Consider the following 19,862-nt stretch of genomic DNA (forward strand, 5'->3'; position numbering starts at 1 on the left):
TGCAGGAGACACTGATAGCACAGCTGCTACTGAATACCCAATCACCAACTTCTGCGTTTACTATTTATGGATTTTTACCTTCTACCCATTTACTACATGGAGTAAACATAAAAGTAAGAATTAGAAGTGATTAAACACGGTGGCTTTTGAAACCACTCTAAAATTTCCAGTGACAAATATATAAAATAAATTTTGGAGAAAATAAACAAACAAATCCTTTCCACCATTTGCTTTTCTTCTAGTTACAAATTAACTTGCAATGCTACAGGTGGAACACTGCCAGATAAGTATCTGGAATCTTTCAATCTGGAATTGAAAGATCTTTTACAATTCTGCAAAGACAGTAAACATGTATGCATGCATGGTTGAATATGTAGTGCAATGACTGATATTCTACAGAGAATTTCAAACATATTGCTGAGACTTTAAGTTTTGATGATTTTTCTGTATTCTGACCTACAAGTTCCCTAATCTTTAAAATTATGCAATTGCATACAACTGCCAATAAAAATTATTTCTCAATTTCCATAAAAAAACAATAGCTAGCTTTTCTACCAAACCATCATTATACAAGAACCGATTATAAAATGGGTACTTTGATGAAAATGGATCCTCCAATTCCTTTATCAATGCTTCCCACAAAATAGTGCACTACACCAAAGAAAGCACTCTTCAAGTTTATGGAATAGAAACCAGTACTTTGAAGTTAACAAAAAACCCAAAACAACAAAAAAACAAATAAACAAAACCCACCAGTGCCTTAAATGGAAATGCTCTGGCAACTAAAACTACTCAGCATATTACACTGGAGCAAAGAAAGCCTCAGGCACTGATAACAAAACAAAAACACTTATTTACAGATGTTGTGTATGTCTGTTAATTCTTTCCAGCTATTAATGTATAGAAGAGGTGCTGCCAAGCTAAAAATTGAAACAATTACTTCAATGAATAATTAATTAGTAAATGTGTGCTACTTTCTTTTTTGCTTTTAAATACCTCAGTCTTTAAATTATCACCCTGAAAGTGAAGTGACAGAATTCTACCTACCATGTCTACCACTACCAATTATTTGGAATACTCATCTTTCCCATTTTCCTAATAGAGAAGCTGGCTCAACAGAACTATGTTCCAAACTACAAGCACTATAAATATGCCATAGTTCTGGAATAATATTTGTGTTACAGTTTTGCCCTGAAGTTTCATCTGAGATGTTCACTGCTACATAAGCATACAAAAGACAAATCTCTTTCCCAAGAAGTTTATCATCTAAATACACAAGACTTCAGTAGCAGCAATAAACAATCCCTATCTTCATTTAACAAACAGGGACCCGAAGAAGATAGATTAAACTGCTTCTCCATAATCACACTAGTCATGTAGGATACCTGTAACAGATGCACAAACCCAAACAACTGTTGAAGCACAGCATCTTAACCATAAGACCACCCATATTCTAGACTGCTTCAGTTTTATTAATGCAGAGTCAAGCAGTATACTGCACAACGGGTTTGCTGTCAGACTAGAAAACGGTAAACGCAAGTTACCTTATAGGGACAACCTGACAATTATGCACGACCTGAAAAAGAGTGTGTAGAGGAGAAAGGAATGCATAATTTTGCCCAAGTATCTCTAAAGGTCTTGAAAAGTATGAATAGAATGCTGCCTCTTTTCAATAAAATCTTCCCATTTGACAGCTGAAGTCTTCCCATAAGAAGTTTATCAGGAAAAAACACACACTCCCCCAAAACCCAACAGAAAATCAAGTCCTTAAATATCAACAGAAACAACTACATTTCTCACTGTTTCTCTATGCCTCTATCATTGAGCCATCCCAATTTTTTTCTACAGCAAATGAGGAAATATGGTAGTTATTTTAACATGGAAGAGTGAAGGGAAAAAAAAAAAAAAAAAAAAAGAGCCACGTAGAGTAGTAACTTAGTAGAATACATGGATGAAATCTAGAGGTATACATGATTTTAGGTAAAAAGTTTGCTCTTCCAGAACATGGACAGTCTGCAACCAATGCAGATGGAATCTCTGGAGCAGAAACACAGGCAAATGAAAGCAATGTGTGAATCTTCCCTATCATTTGCATGCTTGTGAAGTAAGAGTCAAACTCCTGTGTTTGGTGGGGGGGGGGAAATTGTAAACATATTTCAGATATTTACCTTCTCTCAGTTCCACATAAATGAGGCAGGAAAGCCCTGTTTACCAAACAGAATTAAAAAGTTATTTCTTAAATGAGAAGAACTAAATGGTGATTTTTACTGGTCTTGATTTTAACCAAATTTAATTCTTGCATTTCTCCAGTTAATAATGGACAGTTCTTTTTCAGCAGTAGACTGAACAGGTGGCATTTAACTTGTAACATTATGCAACAATACAGCGTGCAATAAATTTATTTGAATTATTGTCGCAAATCATGCACTATGCTTATTTTTGAGACCAGGAATATTTGCACAGGACTAGGCATGTATGCATTTTAAAGAGAACACGGACCAAAGGAAGATTCTTTTCTAAAAGGCCAGACAAGCCAAATTGTTAATCCTGAGTTTAAAACGGTAATCGCTCCAACTGGATAAGCAAGCTGTAGTAAAAGCTATAATACTTATCCTATCGCAAACCTACAGTCTAGGCCAATATTCCTAGTAAGACAAAAAAGAGTATTTGCTACCCATTAATTTATAAACATAAACTCCAAAGGTGACTTCAGAAAATACATGAAGCAATGCCAATGTCCCATGGAGTTTACAGTCTATATATACACTATGCAATTTTAGATCAAGAAAAACTGTAGCACAGGTCTATTTACCTTTCCCAGGAAAAGATATTTGCTCTTTTACAATTTGACTAGGTCACTGCAAATTTAATAAGATCGTAAATAATGACATTAGAGAAAGAATGAGGGCTATCTGTTGAGTTCTGCAAGAGTAAAATAATTAATCAGGCCTATCCAGAGTAGGCATGCCACAGTTTTATCAGGCTACATGCTCACATGATGAAAACACCCTCACTAAACATAAACCAGTTAGAAAACAGGTTTCTGAAAACAACTGGTTTATGAACATTAACTTAAAACCAGTTCTGAATCTTTTAAATGAATAAAACATATACCTCTCTGTCAGACAACAGGGAGACCCATTCCATATCAGAATTTACTCAGTGAACCTTGTCCTGTCCCCATCCCCCACCAAGTTTAGGCAGTCCTAGTTTACTTTCACTTCTTGTCACTATCTGTCACACCTGCCAGCGTGACAAGAGATCTCTCTTAAGGTCATAAAAATGTGAACATCTACTGACTTCCTAAGAGTTGCACCAGAATATTGTTTTGAACTTAGCACTCTGTCCACCTTATTTAATAGCTCTGAAATCGCTTCTCACATCAAGTGTGCACCAAGTGCTTTCCACAGAATGCTAATGATTTAATAATTTTTTTTTTTTTTTACATAGCAGTTTGGTACCTTTTGTGGACAGATCACTTAAAGAGTTGCAATTTGAAATCATTCTCTTCAAGTAAAGCCCATTTAACAATTACCTTGTCATTGTATTTAAAAGCAATATGCTACATGTATCTTAAAGATTCTATGTATTTCAACAACAAAATGGGAAAAATTATTCATGCTTAAGCACATTACCAAAAAAAGGAAGACACGCTGACATCAGGGGAAAGCCAATCAGCTTTCACAGTGGAATCATAAATCAGTCTGGAAGTTGGAGACTGATTAGGCACAGTAAATAAGAAAAAAGCAAGGTACCAGAAACTAATATTCTATCAGTTATATTCAGGGTTTCAGCATATTTCAAATGGCCCTAGTACAAGTCTCTTTAAAAGTTCGCTGGCAAAAGTCCCTTTAAGGTCTAATTGAAAAAGAACACAAGAAGAAAGTAGGATGAAAGTCGAAAACAAAGAATGTAAACAACAGAAAGAAGTAGATATTTGCAAGAAAGTCACCGTACTAAAAATAAATGGTGCAGAAGAAATACCTTCTTAAACGCAGAAGTGATGTATATCACTGGCACAGAATTCCTAATTCAACATAACTCTTAACTCTTTACTCTTCAGCTAAGTAACTGAAAAAAGCAACTGCCCATTCTACAAAGTTCTCAAATAAAAACTACATGCTAATGGGAAATTCACCGTCTTTAACTCTTCAGGGAAAAAGATGCAAAGACCTAATAGTTATATGGCAACATACAGTTTATGTGAGTTCAAAGCAAGTTTGTTGCCAAAACCAACTATTTCTTGCCTCCCAACGATATTTGCCTGCACAGTATAGGAAAAAAACAAACAAACCCTTCATTCATTTTTTTTTAGTTACTGTTAGGTACTACAACTTAGGACAGAAAAGTAAGTTATTTTTCTCTTCAAAAACCTACCCTATTAAAGAAACTATATTACAGAGCCTGATATTGTTATTATGCAAAAGAAACCGTGCTGAAAAGGTGCTTAGTCTACAGAATTAACTGAAATTGCAGAGATCTCTCTATGCAGTAGAGGAGCACATTTTCAAATTCAGGGAGTTTTTATCCTTACAATTAACGTGAGATTAAAGCTCCAGATAAAGCCCACAACGATTTCTAGCCCAAGGCCAACTCTTGTTCTGAACTGCAGGAGTGAATTTAAATTAGTATCTTACCTGCTTAGTTTTCTTTCGACTTCTTTGGTAGCTTTAGCTTCCAATTCTCTGGAACAGAAAGCAGTGTTGGTTTCCATGTCAACAGAATGCAGCACAAAGCAAAAAATAAAACTGGAGCGGGGTTAAGATACACACTGAGCTCCATATGTTGGTTTGTCAGGAGGAAGCGGGGAGACCACGGACTGCCAAGTAATCAAATGATATGTTTACCCAGGGACAGCGAGGCAAGCAGAGCATAGCGAACAGCAGCGACTACCATTCCCTACTACACAACCTATACTTAATCGTTTCAAGTACTCCGCGGAAAGCGATCCTGCCGCATCACTTTAGCCCGAGAATCTGTTTAAAACACAGCAGCGAGATAAGCCCTCCTTGCCCTGTCAGCCTGCAAAGACCGGCGGCTACAAAGGGCTGCCGGCCCCGCAGGACCGAACAATAACGAGCACAGGAGGTCAAAGCTCAGCTCCGCAAGGAGAAACGTCGCTCCGGGGCAAACGCCGCGGCCCCTCCGGGGCCGAGCCCCTCCCGCCGCCCCGCCGGGCACCGCTCCCGCGGGGAGCCCACCCGCCCGCGACCACGTCCCCCTCCGCCGGCCCGGGCCGCGGAAGGGCTTCCCCCCCTCCCGCCCCCGCCGCGGACCGGACCGGGCCGCCCCGGGGAGCGGAGGGGCTCCCCCCCCCCGCCGCCCGGCCCCTCCCCCGCCCGCGGCGGCCGGGGCCCCGCTGGCGCCTCAGCTCAGCTCGGCGGCGCCCGCCCTTCCCGCCGCCCGGCCCCGCCCGCTACCTCATGTATGTAAAGTGCTCGGAGTCCGGCCCGGCGTGGCTGCGGCCCGGGCCCGGCGCTGGCGCGGCGGCTCTAGGCGGCCTGGGCCCGGCACTGCGGAGCGGGAGGGCCCGGCAGCTGCTGCTGCAGCACCGCCGCCATTTCCTGCCTCCTAACCCGGCCGGGTCCGGCCCCGCCGCACAGGAAGGGAAACCCCGCCCCCGGGGCAGCACGTCCGGGTCGCCGCGCTCCCCCAACATGGCGCCGCAGCAACCGCCCTAGCAACGGGGTGGCGGGGAGGCGAGGCGCCGTCGCCCTGACATTGAGGCCGAGGCCGAGGCCGATCCCGCTCCGAGGCCGGCGGCCGCCCCGCCGGGCAGCCCCTTTCCCGAGGGCTGCTTTGCGAAAGCCCGCCTGGAGGCCGGCCACGGCAACGCGTGGGGACAGGGCGACCTTTTGTAGGGCGCTGTTCCCCTCGGCCAGGTGATCCCTTTTGGACGGAGCGTACCGCTGGAGTTCTTAGTTATCCTGAAAACACACACGGAATTCCAAGCGCTGTCTCGTCAAACATCCTGCGGAAAAGGGACGGTGGTTTCCCTGAGCAATGCAGGGCGAGGCGCAGGCGGGAAGACGGCGTACGTTAGGTTTCCCTGTGTGGGACAGCTGTTTCGAGGCCTCAGCGCTGCTGGCGTGCCCAGCTCTGTCCTGAACTTTGGGGTGTCAATAACTGCCGAGGCTGATGGAGAAGAAGCGTTAATGTGTAAATAACCACCACAGAGTACGGCAGACCTTCCTCTTATCCTTCCACTGACTTTATTAGGTTGAGGGAGGGAACGGAGAAGTATCTAGCACTTGCAAACCTAGCTAGAAATTGATTTATGTGAGCATATAACTTAATCCAAAAAGTACACAGAGATACTCTTAACTTCAAACACATAAAATGAAGAAGGAAGAATGTATGAGCCCCGCTCTGCGTTAACTGTACAGTAGAAACATCCCAGAAATTAGAAGAATCAAAGCAGTCAAAGGACTGACAGGGAATAATGGAGGAGAAGAACAGTAATGTCAAGACAGAGGGAAGCTGAGAGCAGACAAGAATTCACAGTCAACAGATCTGCATTCCTCCAGGCACTTCCCTGTGGAGAAGGTGGAGCTAGCATTGCAATGAGGTCTTCGTAGCCCAAACACTGCTGTCGAGGTTTAAGCCATACAAACCCAAAACAACTGCAAAAGTGAGCATTGGAAAATTCCTCAAAATGAAAGGGAAACGATTTCATTGTCCAAATCCACAGAATAAATAATGGCAAGAAAGTACTTTTTAATATTTTGTGTGGTTTTAGCATCTTAGTGTTATCACTGGCATCAATAAGAAGCATAGAATAAGGCGTTTGCTTACAATACTACTTTTAAACTCTTGAGTCTGTTTAACATACCTGCATATGAAAACATTATGGCTAATTTCTACTTCCAATTTCCAATGCCTACAGGATAAAATTAGAAAGATGCAGGTGCACCCCTCTTAGCAAACTAATAATAGAAGAGTGAATACAGATAATACGTTTCTGTTTAGAAATTTAACTGAGAAGGAATTAGTGCCACACCAGGTACCCTGGTAGTGAGGATGTATCATACTTGTAGCTACATCTCTGCAGAACAAACTTAAAAAATTTTATTGAGCTATATTAGCTTTCAATATATGCTGTCTGGTCATAGGGCTCAGTTACTTTGGTGCACGGCAAAACTGACACTGAGATGGCTGCTTACTGGCATTCCTGCAATGAGTTCCAAAGCACTGGTTGAAAATACCCCAGCAGTCTGCAGAGCTACTGTTCAAGGGAATAATTGTTATTGTATGTGCCTACAGTACTGTTCAGGAGTTTAATTTTCTTCTCAACTCCCTTCAACTGTTCACATGGAAATAAGCATCATCCTGTCTGCTCTGTAACAAGAGCTACTGAGAAAAGTGGTTTTGTTGGCATAGGGAAGTTCTTGCTCTCTTTTTGCATCCAGCTTGCACATTATCACAAGCATTTACCAGCCCAGTTTCAGTTGGCCTTTATCATTCTTATTAATGCTAGTGAACAAATGAATGCTATTTTATTGACCTGTAGAATAAATGGATGGCCTGGACAAATGAGCAATTGTCTCTGGAAATCTGCTGCAATATCCACTGTCTTTCTGCCAGCATGAATGGAGTATTTTTCAGCTGGAGAAGATCCTACATTATTAAGGAGAAGCATTTGTGACAATGCAGTGTAGCCAGTAAGGGTATTTTCATCCTCTTCTTAGAGGCTTAATAATATGGTGTGCATTGCTGTGAGCCGAACATGCACATGCATAAAGTGTTTGTATTATCTTCGATGTGCTTAAAAGGGCACTGACAGTTTGAAATCGGTTTCTCAGCTTCTATTAATAAGTTGTAAGTTAATTTGATCTTGTTTATTTTTCTTCATATGAAAAAGTTTGGATTGTCATGTAATAGTGTGTAACTGAAAGCCATTATTTCCTGGCGTCTGATTCAGCTTCCTGTTACTGTTTCATTCACAGCAGTCCTGTTTTATCTGTCTTTAAAGGCACTACACTTGATGTAGGAGGACTGCTGTTAAGTCTGTCCTCAGATAGGAAGGCTAATAAATGCATTATGTACTCCTGCTATGTCATTTTGTTAACTGTATTATGCCACTGTCAATAAAATTCATAGTCAAGGTCTGTAGCTTTCTTTATTATTTTAGATTGTTCTCTAATTTTATTTATGCACATGCTCCTAGCGACTAGACTGCTGCAGCGACTGCTTCCATTCTGCCTTGTAAATACTGCAGCTGGTTATACATTGTCAGCATATCTGCTGCATTAACTAACCCTCTATTACTTATCCCATCAGCTCCCACTCGCATCAACATCATGATCTTACCTCTTTCACCCTCACAGGTAATGCTTTCTTTCAGCTAAGTTCTTACACATATGAAACTGGCTGGTGAAGTCCTGGATACACTAGAGAAATTCAGGCAGCCTCAAATAGGAAGAACACTTTCTTCAAGAAGGAACAGAAGGTTGAACTTCACCCATGCAAAACACTGTTAGTCAAAGCAGTGGTGCTTAATAGCTCATGGCAGCTGGGTGGAAGCAGCACTAGATAGCCTCTCCTTGTTTTAAACCCTGCTGCAGAACTGCATATTGATAGGCCTTCTGCTCTGAATTCAGATTTCACCAGTTGACTTGTCACCTTGCAGAAGCTGTTGTGGAACATGCACGACGGTGTAGCAGGGTACACACCTGAACTGTGCTGACTGGCTCCACTTCCTATCAGAAACAAGGGAGGGTGGTGGGGAGCAGCTCCAGGAGGAGTTGTCCACCAAAGAACTCTAGCTGCATCTTCTGAGCTCCTGTTGCTGTCCCTTCTGATTTCCATGCTGCTCCAAAAAGCAAGGCAATCCCATTAGGTCCCCTCCAGAATATGTCCAGTATTAATCACCCACTCTTGGCTTTAGCTTTAATACGTGCTTTGTTGAGCATAAGGTTATTTGGGAGCCAAGGTCTGGGTCACCTTCTCTCCTGCTTACTACATTTTTTTAGTTCATTCTTTGTTCTTTTACTCTTGTGTTTATTGGAGCTTGGACCTCTGGACTCTTTGCTAAGGTCCTAGTTTCTGATTCTGCCAGCAAAGGGACAGGAAAATAACACCTCTGCACTTAAAAAGACGTATGTAACCCTCAGGTTTGGGAGCAGCTCTCAGCTGAAGAGTAGATAAATCCTTAAAACCCATCTATGAAATGTCAGCCCTTCTCTTCCTCGTGGGCTCACTGTCTCGAGGAACCACCATCTTCCCAAGCGGGGAAGGAGTGCTCTGGGTACCGTACACAGGGAGGAATCCAGTTAATGCTGCCAGCGATGCTTCCTCCGCGCCCTGTCACTGCTGTCCTTAGAAAGGCAAAGCGTTCGCATACATTACAGCATGTTGATAGGCATCACCTAATGTCCACCCAGGCTAGCGCCTGTGCACGTTTTGCTGTGCTAGATTACTCGGTTGGGAGGTGTTTGCCAGCTGGGCCTGCTGGAGACTTCCATCCATCCCCGCTCCCTTTCCCCGGAGAGATGGAGGTGTTTGGAAGCCGTGGCTGTGGCTCCTGGTCTCTCCCATGTCCGGCGGCCAAAGCTGGGCTCTGGCTGGTGCAGCAGCCGCCCTCCTGGCCTGCCTGCACCTCTTCCCGCTGGTGGGAGCAGGAGGACGAGCGGAGGAGCTGTGGTGTGTAGGGATTGCCGGGAAAAGCAGAGGCAGCTGTGGGAAAAGCCCCACTGCTTGCAACGAGCCGGGAATTGACTCTGCTGCTGGAAAGGGGTGGAAGCGAAGGCTCCCTGTGCAGGGGAGAGCCTTCTCACACCGGCCGGCATGTCTGTCAGCACAGATGCTTCCCGGGTCCGACCTCTGGTCTAAGCAAAACAGTGAGGGTTTGGGATTTGGGAAGTGTTGTATTTGGTGGTGTTAGCACTGCGGTTAGACTGTCAGCCACTTTTCTGTTGTGCAGTTGAATGGCTCCGAAGCGCTATGGTCATACATGGAATTAGAAGTAATGGAAACAACTATTCAAGGACAAACGACCTGCCCTGCATTCAGGCAGCTGCCAAAGATGGATCTTTGCTGTTACATTTTCACCACTCGGTAAACATGCCCTTCTGGGCAGTGATCCCCAAATATCTTTTCCCAGCAACGGCAGCCACCATCTGCACTCTGCCAGCCTGGCATGCACACGGGTCCTCCCATCTTCAGATCCCCATTAACTTTTTAATTAGGATTTTCATATAATCAGAGTGAGAGCATAAACTGCAGGAGACACAGAAATGTACTGACTGAAAACAGTTAAAAATGAGCTGGCGCCATTTCAACATTTCCCATCCCCTCCACCCTTCCCCTTTATCTGCAGTTTGCTGTCAAGGCTTCACGCAAAATGAAGGCTTCAGCACGGAGTTGGAAAGCCAACATATTAGAAAATACTTTCTGCTTAATGTCTGGGGAAAATAAAGCAAGGGGCTGCTTTTTTAAGGTGACGTGAAACGTGCAGGCCTGGGAATGTGGAGAATTCGCCATCAATAACCCTTTGCCGCTTGTTACATTCAGCATCATTATACAGAATGAAGACGCTGTCACAAGCAAAACAGATTGTTTTCAAAATTGCACTTGACTTAAATAATCTAAATGAGCTGATCTGACAGACAAGGGAAAACAGTCTTCTCATTAACACAGAGGCTCTGTGTGTTACTCTGCTAGGAGGCTCCTTTCCTTGTTCATTGTAGTGGCTTTATTTACAGGATTTAAAAATAGCTCAGCCGATGGTAAGAGGTAGCGTTACAAAGGTACCAAACAGGCAGCGCTTACTCATAAAAACAATGCCTGCCCAGGAGTTGCTCAGTTAAGTCAACCGGACTATTTATGTTGGTGAGGAACATTTGGGTCTCTCTAGGATCCATAATTAGGAGGAAAAAGCACAAATGACAAAGTTGGAAGTTGCTAACAGAAAGTGTTCGGCTTGCCTTCCAAACAGATCTGGAAAACAGCTAGCAAAAATCTTATGCTAAGGCTCATGATTAAACAGTCGGTGCCTATTTTGCAGGCTGCAGTAGCAAACAATCATTAGATCTGTGCTCAGGAGAAGAAAATTCACTGCCTTGCCTCCAGGCTCCCAGCGCCTTTCCAGCATTATCACCGTTACACAGAGTGATCAGAGCAGGGGAGAGCAGGCACTTGGGGTTATTAAACGAGAATTTAATCCTACCCTTTAAATCAGCAAAAAATTATAAAAGATAAAGAATTTCCCTGTGTTTTAAAGCTAGTCCAACTTGCTTTCCCTGATCTGCGTTTGGGAAGGCTGCCAACTGCAAAATGGAATCGCTGAGCCTGGATTTCACTCTGCATCCAGCCAATTACGCTGTCCTCACATCCCTGGTCTCTTAAGTGGTGCAGTGCAATAGATGTTTCCAATCTTTATTTATTTACCAGGGCTGCATTGCACTCAAAAGAAAATCACACTGATGGGCTTATTGCCTCTTTCCCTTTTTGCCCATTCCTGCGCTCCGCACTGGTCAGGCGTTAGCAAATACGGCCCAGTCCAAATTGCTCATGGAGCTGGTCGGAGGGTTTCCCCCAGCTCTGAAGCTCCCCTCGAGGTGCTGCTGCAGCGGTGGGGTCCGGCTGCCATGTCCCCTGGGCATCCCCTGGGCATCACCTGCGGCTGAGGCTGGCTCAGCTGATTTTGCCCGCACGGAGACTGCTGGGTCATTGTGTGCCGGTGTCTCTTTCACAGGCATGGCTCTTTCTAGCTTGCTTCTAGGTTTTTGCTAAATAGAAAGACAATTTCAGAAAGTAGTGGGGCACTATTTGGAGAGCCCACAGAGCTACAAACCACTGTCCTTCTTCACCACCAGCAAGAAGATGTGGACGACACGTGCAGGGAGAAGTGCTTTCCCCCTTCTTCCCACCCTCCAGTCCCAATAAATTGCCACAGACTCGTGCAAACACTGAGACGTTCATGGAGGAAACGGCTTCCCCCACCTTCAACCCACCAGCTACACTACAGCCATGGCAGAGCTCAGGCCCTTCCACCAGGATTAATCCTGGCTGGTGAATTGGTGAGAGACACATGAGCCAGTTCTCCAGAGAAACCCCTGGAGCCACGGGAGAGGGACGGGAGTGACTGGAGTACCAGAGCGGTCACCGATATGGAAAGACCCTCAAGGGCCGATGCGGGAGCGAAGACTGCGCCCGCAGCCGGGCAGCGCTCGCCTTCGCCCTGGGGGGACGCACACCCTGCCTGGCCAAGTGCTGTTGTTTTTGTATATTTATTCTGTCCTCCATCATGTTTAACAGGAGTAAGCCTCTTTGTAATCAATGCTTATTGATTGTCTAACTCAACAACTGCCCTTTCTCAACACAGTACCAGATTAACAGATTTCACCTATTTCTTTTGCACTTCTCGCTGACAATAGCACAAATGATTTCTACTTTGCCACAGACTGTTTCTTTTTGTGCCAGCAATATTCTCTGGTTTAGGCTTCAGAAAGCGATTCATCTGCTGAATTTCCTAATTACAGAGAATAAAATAGGGCCAGGACACACTTTATTGAGCAGCACCATAGACCACAGCATGAGCTCTGGCACTTGTTAACCTCCTGGGACTGTCTCCAGGTGGAGAAGTGTCCTCATGCAAAGTCATGTCGGTGCTGCCAGGGAGGCACTTCCATCAGTCGTTGTGCTTGGGCCACGGCTGGCATCTGCCATGATCTTTCTGTGCAACTCCGAACTCCTGTGCTCCCATGTCTCCCAGCTGTATGTGGTCTTAGTCACCAACAATTCATAAACACATGATGCACCCTAATTTGTTAATGTTTGCAAAGGTCACTGCATGTCCTGAAGAGCAAAAAAAATCCTAAAATGTGTCTTAAATAAAATTTTACTATATAGCTTATTTCCTCTGCTATTTGATTAAAATAACTTTCTCTACTCACCTTTCTGAGCAGGAGACATGCAAATAAGTTTAAGCTTTAGGAAAAGGACTTTAATTTTCACGTCTATGCAAAATCTAGGCTCTGGTCCTACTGGCCTGGGTTTGCTCCTCTCCATCTGTACAAATCCAGAGCAGCTTTTCCCACCTCTTGGTCACAGTGGCTGAGGTGTGAGGCTTAAATGCAGCAGTTGCTTTTGGCCATCAAATGAAAGGCAAGATTTTCCATTGTGCTTTTGAATGCCAGCCAGCTAGTTCCTTACCTAGTTAGAGACTGAGACAATTCTTTAAGGACAGCATGTTAGCCTAAAGAAACTGCTTTAATATATCCTCATTATTATTTATTAATCAGTCCAGCAATGATCTGATATTGTGTGTCTTCCACAGCAGGTACGATCAGCTCTGAAGCTTTGGGGTGTGAGAGGATGCACTGTACAACAGCCTGCAATGAATAAATGCAGTCACTTACAGTATCTGGAATGATAAACAAATGCACCCAGAAGTAGCACTGTACAGTTATTTATATATAAGAACTGGCTCACTGGTGGCTCTGTAAAATGGCTCCCCATTCCAGACATATGTATGCGTATGAGTGGCTCTGCTGAGGTGTAGTTGCTTTGGTATGCTTTTCTTTCACTTAAAACATTTATTTATAAGTATGTATCTGGGAATCTGGGGTAAAAATCCCCAAATCCCACATTTTAATTGCCTGTTCCAGTTGGCTTTTCCAGATTTGTCCCCGCTGCCTGTAGCCCTGTTTGCGGTGTGCTGCCTGCCCCGGCGTGGGCAGGGGTCCCCTCCGGCAGCCCCTGCACAGCCACCGCCTCCGTGGCAGGACCCCGGTGATGGGCAGCATCGCTCTGGCATGGAGCCGCGAGGCTCAGTCCCAGCCTGGCACACGTCTCCAGATCAGCAAGGGAAAGAAAGCTGAGATATCCAGACCCCATGCCCCAGACTTGGGTACCTGGTGGGCTGATAGACCAGAGACGTTAAATATGGCTGGCTGGCTGCTTTTTTAAAATGGGTGATAAGCACCAACTGACCAGCATAGACCTTTGTCGGTATAACACGATTGCCTCTGCCTCGTTCCTGACTTCTCATTTTCAGATCCACTGCCCTGTCAGAGCGGTCCAGCCAGCAGCAGCACTTCTCCTCTGTCAGAGACAGGCTCTTCTCCTTTTGCTTTTGAAAAGATGGGCAGTCCTGGGCAAGACTTTGGCTGGAAGCCAAACCGACCCTGCCTTGCATGTGTGCTCTGGGAATTAGCCATGCAGGCTCTCTGAGGGTCCCTCGGGGCCAGTTTGGGCTCCCCAAGAGCTGAGCTGTCCCTGCAGGTGCCTCTCTGCCCTGATCCTGCACGGAGACTGACCTGCTCCCCAGTGCACTCCACGTGCCTGAGAGGGGAGTCACGGGGCCAGGCTGTAGAGGACGAGCACACAGCATTCCCTTCAATTATTCACACGCAGAGCTGGATAGCGTGCGATTTCCTAAGCTGGGATGTAGGAAACATCTAGGCTGACACCATGACTCCGGTGAAATGTGTCATGGGAACTGTAATGCTACAGTGGTTTATATCTCACCATAACGATGCAGTAAATTACTTAGAAGACTGTCTGAGGTTTAGCAAGATGAAAGGTCCTTCCTGCAAGACCTTTGAGGCCAATAGTTTCATGCCCACTTCCAGCTGCATGCCCACCACTCAGCAGCAGCCAGGCTGTGGGTGATGTGGCCCAAGGCTGGAGAAGTCCCTGTCCCACCTGCTCCCCATAGCAGCAGGGCAGAAGACTCGGCATGACTGCATGAGCTTTGGACAGACAGCTAGCTGTTTCCCTGCAGTTCATCTGGTATTTTGATTTGCAGTCAAGAAATCAAGCCCAAACACTCAGTGAGTCTGAACAGTATACTTTATAGAGTGGTCATATGCAAATCTCCCCACTTGCTCCTGGGCAGGAGAGATGTTTTGCTCCAGGCATCCAATGCATTAGAAAGCTGCATCATGCTACTGATTTTGTGCACATCAGCTGAGGACACAAGTTATGTGGAGATTAGTTTTCAAAGAACACTAATTTTAAAGTGGTCTTGTCATGATTATTTACATTGCTCCTAAACACACCTGAAAATATATCTATTTGGTATGTCCACATATCAATGCAGCACAGCAGAGATTCATAGTATAAAAGACTCCAGAGTTATTCTCATAATAGAGGAGAGACTTGAGGTCTGCTGCTCTGGACCGACACTGACATCTCTGCCTTCCCTGTTACCAGATGTGCTGTGCATGACTCTCATTCATTCCAAGTCTGTGTTGACTTGACAAGAACTGCAGAGTATATCCCAAGTATTTCATTCATTTTGGTCTCTTTTCATTTATGCCTCTTACAAAAGGCTTTTTTTTTTTTTTTACTTGGGCTTCTTTTAAATAAGCTGCTCTTGGTTCTCCCTTTCAGTTTGGTTCTGAGTGTCACAGACTTTCTAAGATCAAACTGAAGAACTCTTCCTTTTTCACCACACTGCAAAGCAAATGCATTGCTTAGAGACAGGCTGATGTGGGTTTTTGAGAACTACACTTTCAGTTAACTGTAAATGCTGTATTTTCATAAAAACAGACCAGTTTTACCTTATTAAGACTATCCACCTTAAATCATTGAAACTAAACAAAAAGTGAAGACTGCTTTTGAATTCATGGAGGGGGATGTGTATGTGTATGATAAAACTAAGGCAATTCTGGCCCGTTCCACTTGGACCATGCTGGTTTCTGTTAGCAGCTCTTTGGGTGCTGGCGGGTGGCATCCCACACCAGGAGAGCGTCCAGCCCCGCCGGGGCGGTGCAAGCTGGGTCCCCAGGACAACCCTCCAGCAGCCCCCAGCACTTTGGGCTCCTCTCCCAGGGCTGGCAGCCCACCCGCAGCGCTCCAGCCACCGTGCCCATCGCTGGCCCTCTGCTCCCAGATGTTCCCCTGGGCCCTCCCGGGACTGGAGACCTTCCTCCTCCTCCTGCTGCTGGATAAACTCCCCGCAGCCGCTGCCACGGGACTGGCTGCCCAGCTCCTACTGCCTTCCAAGGATGCCTTTATTAGAGGACAGGCTGCTCCTGGAGACATTTTATTTCTGGACAAGGCTAAGATACGTGGCTCCTGCTTCTGCCCTTAACAAAGTCTTCACTGTTCTCCAGTCATCCTCTTCTTTTCCTCCTGCCTCCCTTCATGCTCTGAGAGTATACAGGGAGGTCCTGGGGAGTGCCAGGATTTCAGCAATGACACACCATTGCCCCCTTTTGGGACCCCCTTTTGTGTCACCTCCTGGCTGCCTCCCCATACCCTGGGGAAAGTCCTCCAAGGAACAGGTTGACTGGAGCCAAGGACCACAGTGCCTGGAAACCAGGATCTCGGCTAAACCTGCATCGATATACCTCTGTATGCATGTGCATACTTTTGCATATATCTTTGCACACTTCAGCAGATGTGTAATATCATCACATTTTTCTAAGCCTTGAACTCCCCTAGAAACAAGGATGGATACTGCAATTAACGGATCACACCCTCCAGCAAGTTGGCTTCAACCCTGCCTCCCTTGGTGGGAGCAGGCAGCCACAGGAGGGAAGAAGCAGTAAGCTGGTGGCAGGATCCTGGCTTTGGGCTCCTCTTTCACTCCAGGCAGCTTTTTCCCCTGCCCAGGGACTGGGATCTCAGCTACTGGGCTTTGCAGTTCAGCAAATCCAGCTGTATCTGAACCTCGTGGACAGGGTTGCTATGAAAATGACACATCTGACTGTGAAAGAAAAATTCATATATGCCTAGGTAGCGGGAGAGAGAAAGAAAATGTCTCCCCCCTGCTTGCTCCTGCCTGTCCGACACACTGCAGCTGGCGCAGACCCATTTTCGCAGGCTCTTAGCAGGGCGAGCTGCTGTCTGCGGGGCTTTTCCCTGAGTGCAGGTAACAGCCAGCTCCGCCGAGCAACTGCACCTTGGCTCAGGGGAAGAAGAAAAGCAAAGAAACAAAGTGTTCTCGCCCTGATTAAATCACATATATTTCTGACCAGCTATTTCACCAATAAAACAAAGGCTGCTTTGAAATGGATGCCTGGCCTGGCCGGCTGCCAGCGCCGAGCAGGAGACAAAGGCTGGGAATACAAATGCGGCGCTGGAAGTGGCGAGCCAAGGATGCCTCTGCGGCAGGGAGAGCGCGTTGCCATGGAGACACGGTGGCCAAACCGGGGGAAGAAAGGACCCGCACTGGGATGGACTGGGAGCCACCGGAGGCACGGGACCCGAGAGGCAGGGGCACTGGTCCCTCCAGTGCGCAGCTGGACCCCCCAGAGTTGGGGGTTGCACCCGGCAGGCAGGACCAGATGCCGGCTCTTCCTCACGCCGGTGCCCAGGACCTGGGCTGTCCTGGTGGGTGAGGACAGAGAATGGGGTTCTCGGAAAGCATACGTGCTTTAAACAGAAAGGTGGACACTTGGGGGTTCTTGTACAGCTGCCAAGCACCGGGCTGGCCCCATGAGGTGCCCCATCCTGGTCCTCATCTGTGCTCCCTGGACTAAGGGACCAGGCAGGAGGAAAAGGGCAGCTCATCTATGAACAGGTCGGTCAGGAGATCGATGGCAACTCCCACCTGGGCAGAATAAAGCAGTCTCAGCTCAGAGGAAAAGCGCTTTCTCCAAACTCTGTGCAGCTCTCCAGGTGTAAAGCAGAGAAGCAAGGCTGCCGTGTGCCCAGAGGATTGCTGCAGCGGTGGCTCTCCGAAGATGAGAGCCTTAGGATGGGGCAGAGCGAGGGCAGCTCAGGCAGGAGAGGGGTGACCCTCCAGGGAAGCCCGATCTCTAAGTGTCAGACTGTGGGTGGAGAAACTATGGGAAACAGAAGGTGAGCCCTGAACCCCTTGAGGATTGGGATCAAATCTGAGCTTTATACATTCAGATCATCAGAAAGGCAGGTTTTGGGGGGGCTAGGTGGTTATTAGCTTTCCCCCACTGCCCACAGCTGTATAAACACACCCTTTGACTGGGTACTCAGACACCACGGGGAGAAGTAAAAAGGGCAGCATCCTTACAGGCTGAGAGAGGGAGAGCTTCCCAAGGGTAAAGGTTCAAGTAGCAGAAAGTGTTTAAAGGTGAGACAGAAATCCTGCAGAGGACTTCCCAGAGCCGAGAAGGGAGCTTTTCCAAAAACTTCATGGAACCCACCAAGGCTGCTGCCGGGCTGGTCTGACCAAGGTGGGAGTGGGGCTGATGCTACAGGGCAGGGGTGTGACAGGCACTGCTTGGAAGGTGCTTGGACTGGTGGGGTTGGCCGCAGAATCCTGCAAATATCTCACTGGCAAAGTCGCAGTCTCTGTCAAACACGGCAGAATTTGTCAGTGCTTTGTCAGTGCCGTCTTCATCTACCAAGGAGAGCTTTATGCTGCCTAAGCAAATTAGAACCAGTCTATGGCAGATAGATATCTGTGCACCTACAGCTTTCACAGCTACTGAGGGTATTTTCTAGTCTAAGGAGAGGACAGGCACAATGAATGGCATCCTTAAGCAGACAGTGAAAATGAGGAGGGGGGGATCCAAGGAGGAATTCTCTTCCCACCTCATTTCATCAATGCAAAAGCTGTCTGTGGGGGGGAGGAATTGCTTTAACTGGTTAATGCCGCAGGCACAAACCCTGCTGGACTGGCCTGGGCGGTGATACAGACTGAGCAACCCATTCAGCACATCCAGCCCCTGCAGAGCTCTCAAATTATCTGCAAAAAGATGTAACAGTTGCTATGCAGAATTATTTCAACCAATTTTGGCCAGTGGGCTGCTCATGAATGGTTTGTGGTGACGAACACAATTTGTGTGCCTGATATTGGTGCAGGGTGATTTATCATTTAAAACACAGGAACTGCTCCTGTGTCCTGTCCGAATAGCCTGCAAGTCCACCCACACAGCTCCTGCATCCTGCCAGGATGTGGGCTGAGGCACTGGCCGGGCGGGGAGAATGTGGGATTCCCTCCCCAGCACCCCCTGCCCTCACCTCTGCCTGCCTGAGGCTCGCATCACGCAGGGGCTAAAGCCAGCAAAGACCGAGGCGATGCGGAGGACACCAGGGCCACCCAGAGGTCTCTGCTCGGTGGCAGCACCCACCACCAAAGCTGTGACACCAGTGTCCTGGGCAGTGGGCTTGTGGACATCACCCCGCCAAGCCCCCAGGGCCAGACCCACCCTCCGTCATGGGGGACGAGGTGGACCCTTCATCGCTGGTAACTCGGAAGTGAATGGGAAAGTAAATCCTGCGCACTTTTCATAAATCCCGAAGCCCTCGCTGGCTTCACAGAGCAGGGAAGGGAGCAGGAAACAAAACATCATTTTTTAAGCAATGGGAGGCACTCAGGTGCTGCCATGATGAGGGCTATATAAATAGCTAGGAAGACAGATTAGACAGAACAGAGCACACTGTTAGCACACGACAAATAATAAACGAAGGATAAGAATCCCCGGGGAGGCACTTTTCTAATAAATGACATTTTGATCTACAGCTTTAACAACTCGTCCCAAGCCATCATGTACTGAATTAGGAAAAGGAAACCTGTAACCTGCCCTGTCAGTCCTGAAGAGGGTCAGAGACGCATAAATATAGCTGCGTGGAAGGTAATGAAGACATTTACTGCGCTCGCAGAATGCCCATTCCGCTAGAATTCCTTGTCAGCTTTACTGCTGGTAAAAATAACCAGCTAGTTTTCTATTTTCAATATTGAACCACTAATACTGCAGCCTGGCCCTGTGGCTGCCGTGGGCAGAGGAGCCAGCTCAGCCCGGCCCCATGCTCCCTTTTATTCCTGCCCCTGTGGTCTCTGCAACACACGGTGAAACAAGAGCGAAAGCAACCAGATAAGTGTAATTAACTCCTTCTGGCAGGCTAAAATCTCGAGGCAGGTATTTTTCCATTTAACTTAAGTCCACACTACCTCTGCAAATATGCTGGAAGTCACCATTGTTTCT

General features: G+C 46.6%; 1 protein-coding gene across 19 annotated transcripts in view; it reads right to left on the minus strand.

Moving 5' to 3' along the window:
* The window catches only part of TNRC6A (trinucleotide repeat containing adaptor 6A), a 105,487-nt gene that overhangs the window by 48,695 nt on the left and 36,930 nt on the right, over window positions 1-19,862 (minus strand). For 9 of the 19 annotated variants that reach the window (XM_041120068.1, XM_030001335.1, XM_030001334.1 and 6 more), the window contains exons 1-3: window positions 5,421-5,674; window positions 4,638-4,685; window positions 2,169-2,204 (exon numbers count right to left, since the gene is read on the minus strand). In XM_041120068.1, coding sequence (XP_040976002.1) covers window positions 2,169-2,204; window positions 4,638-4,685; window positions 5,421-5,659 — 323 coding nt within the window. In that variant the 5' untranslated portion in view covers window positions 5,660-5,674. The other 10 variants (XM_030001325.2, XM_030001329.2, XM_030001331.2 and 7 more) reach the window with 9 other exon arrangements.

This window comes from Aquila chrysaetos, chromosome 25, assembly GCF_900496995.4.
Source record: "Aquila chrysaetos chrysaetos chromosome 25, bAquChr1.4, whole genome shotgun sequence".
NCBI classification, from domain to species: domain Eukaryota; kingdom Metazoa; phylum Chordata; class Aves; order Accipitriformes; family Accipitridae; genus Aquila; species Aquila chrysaetos.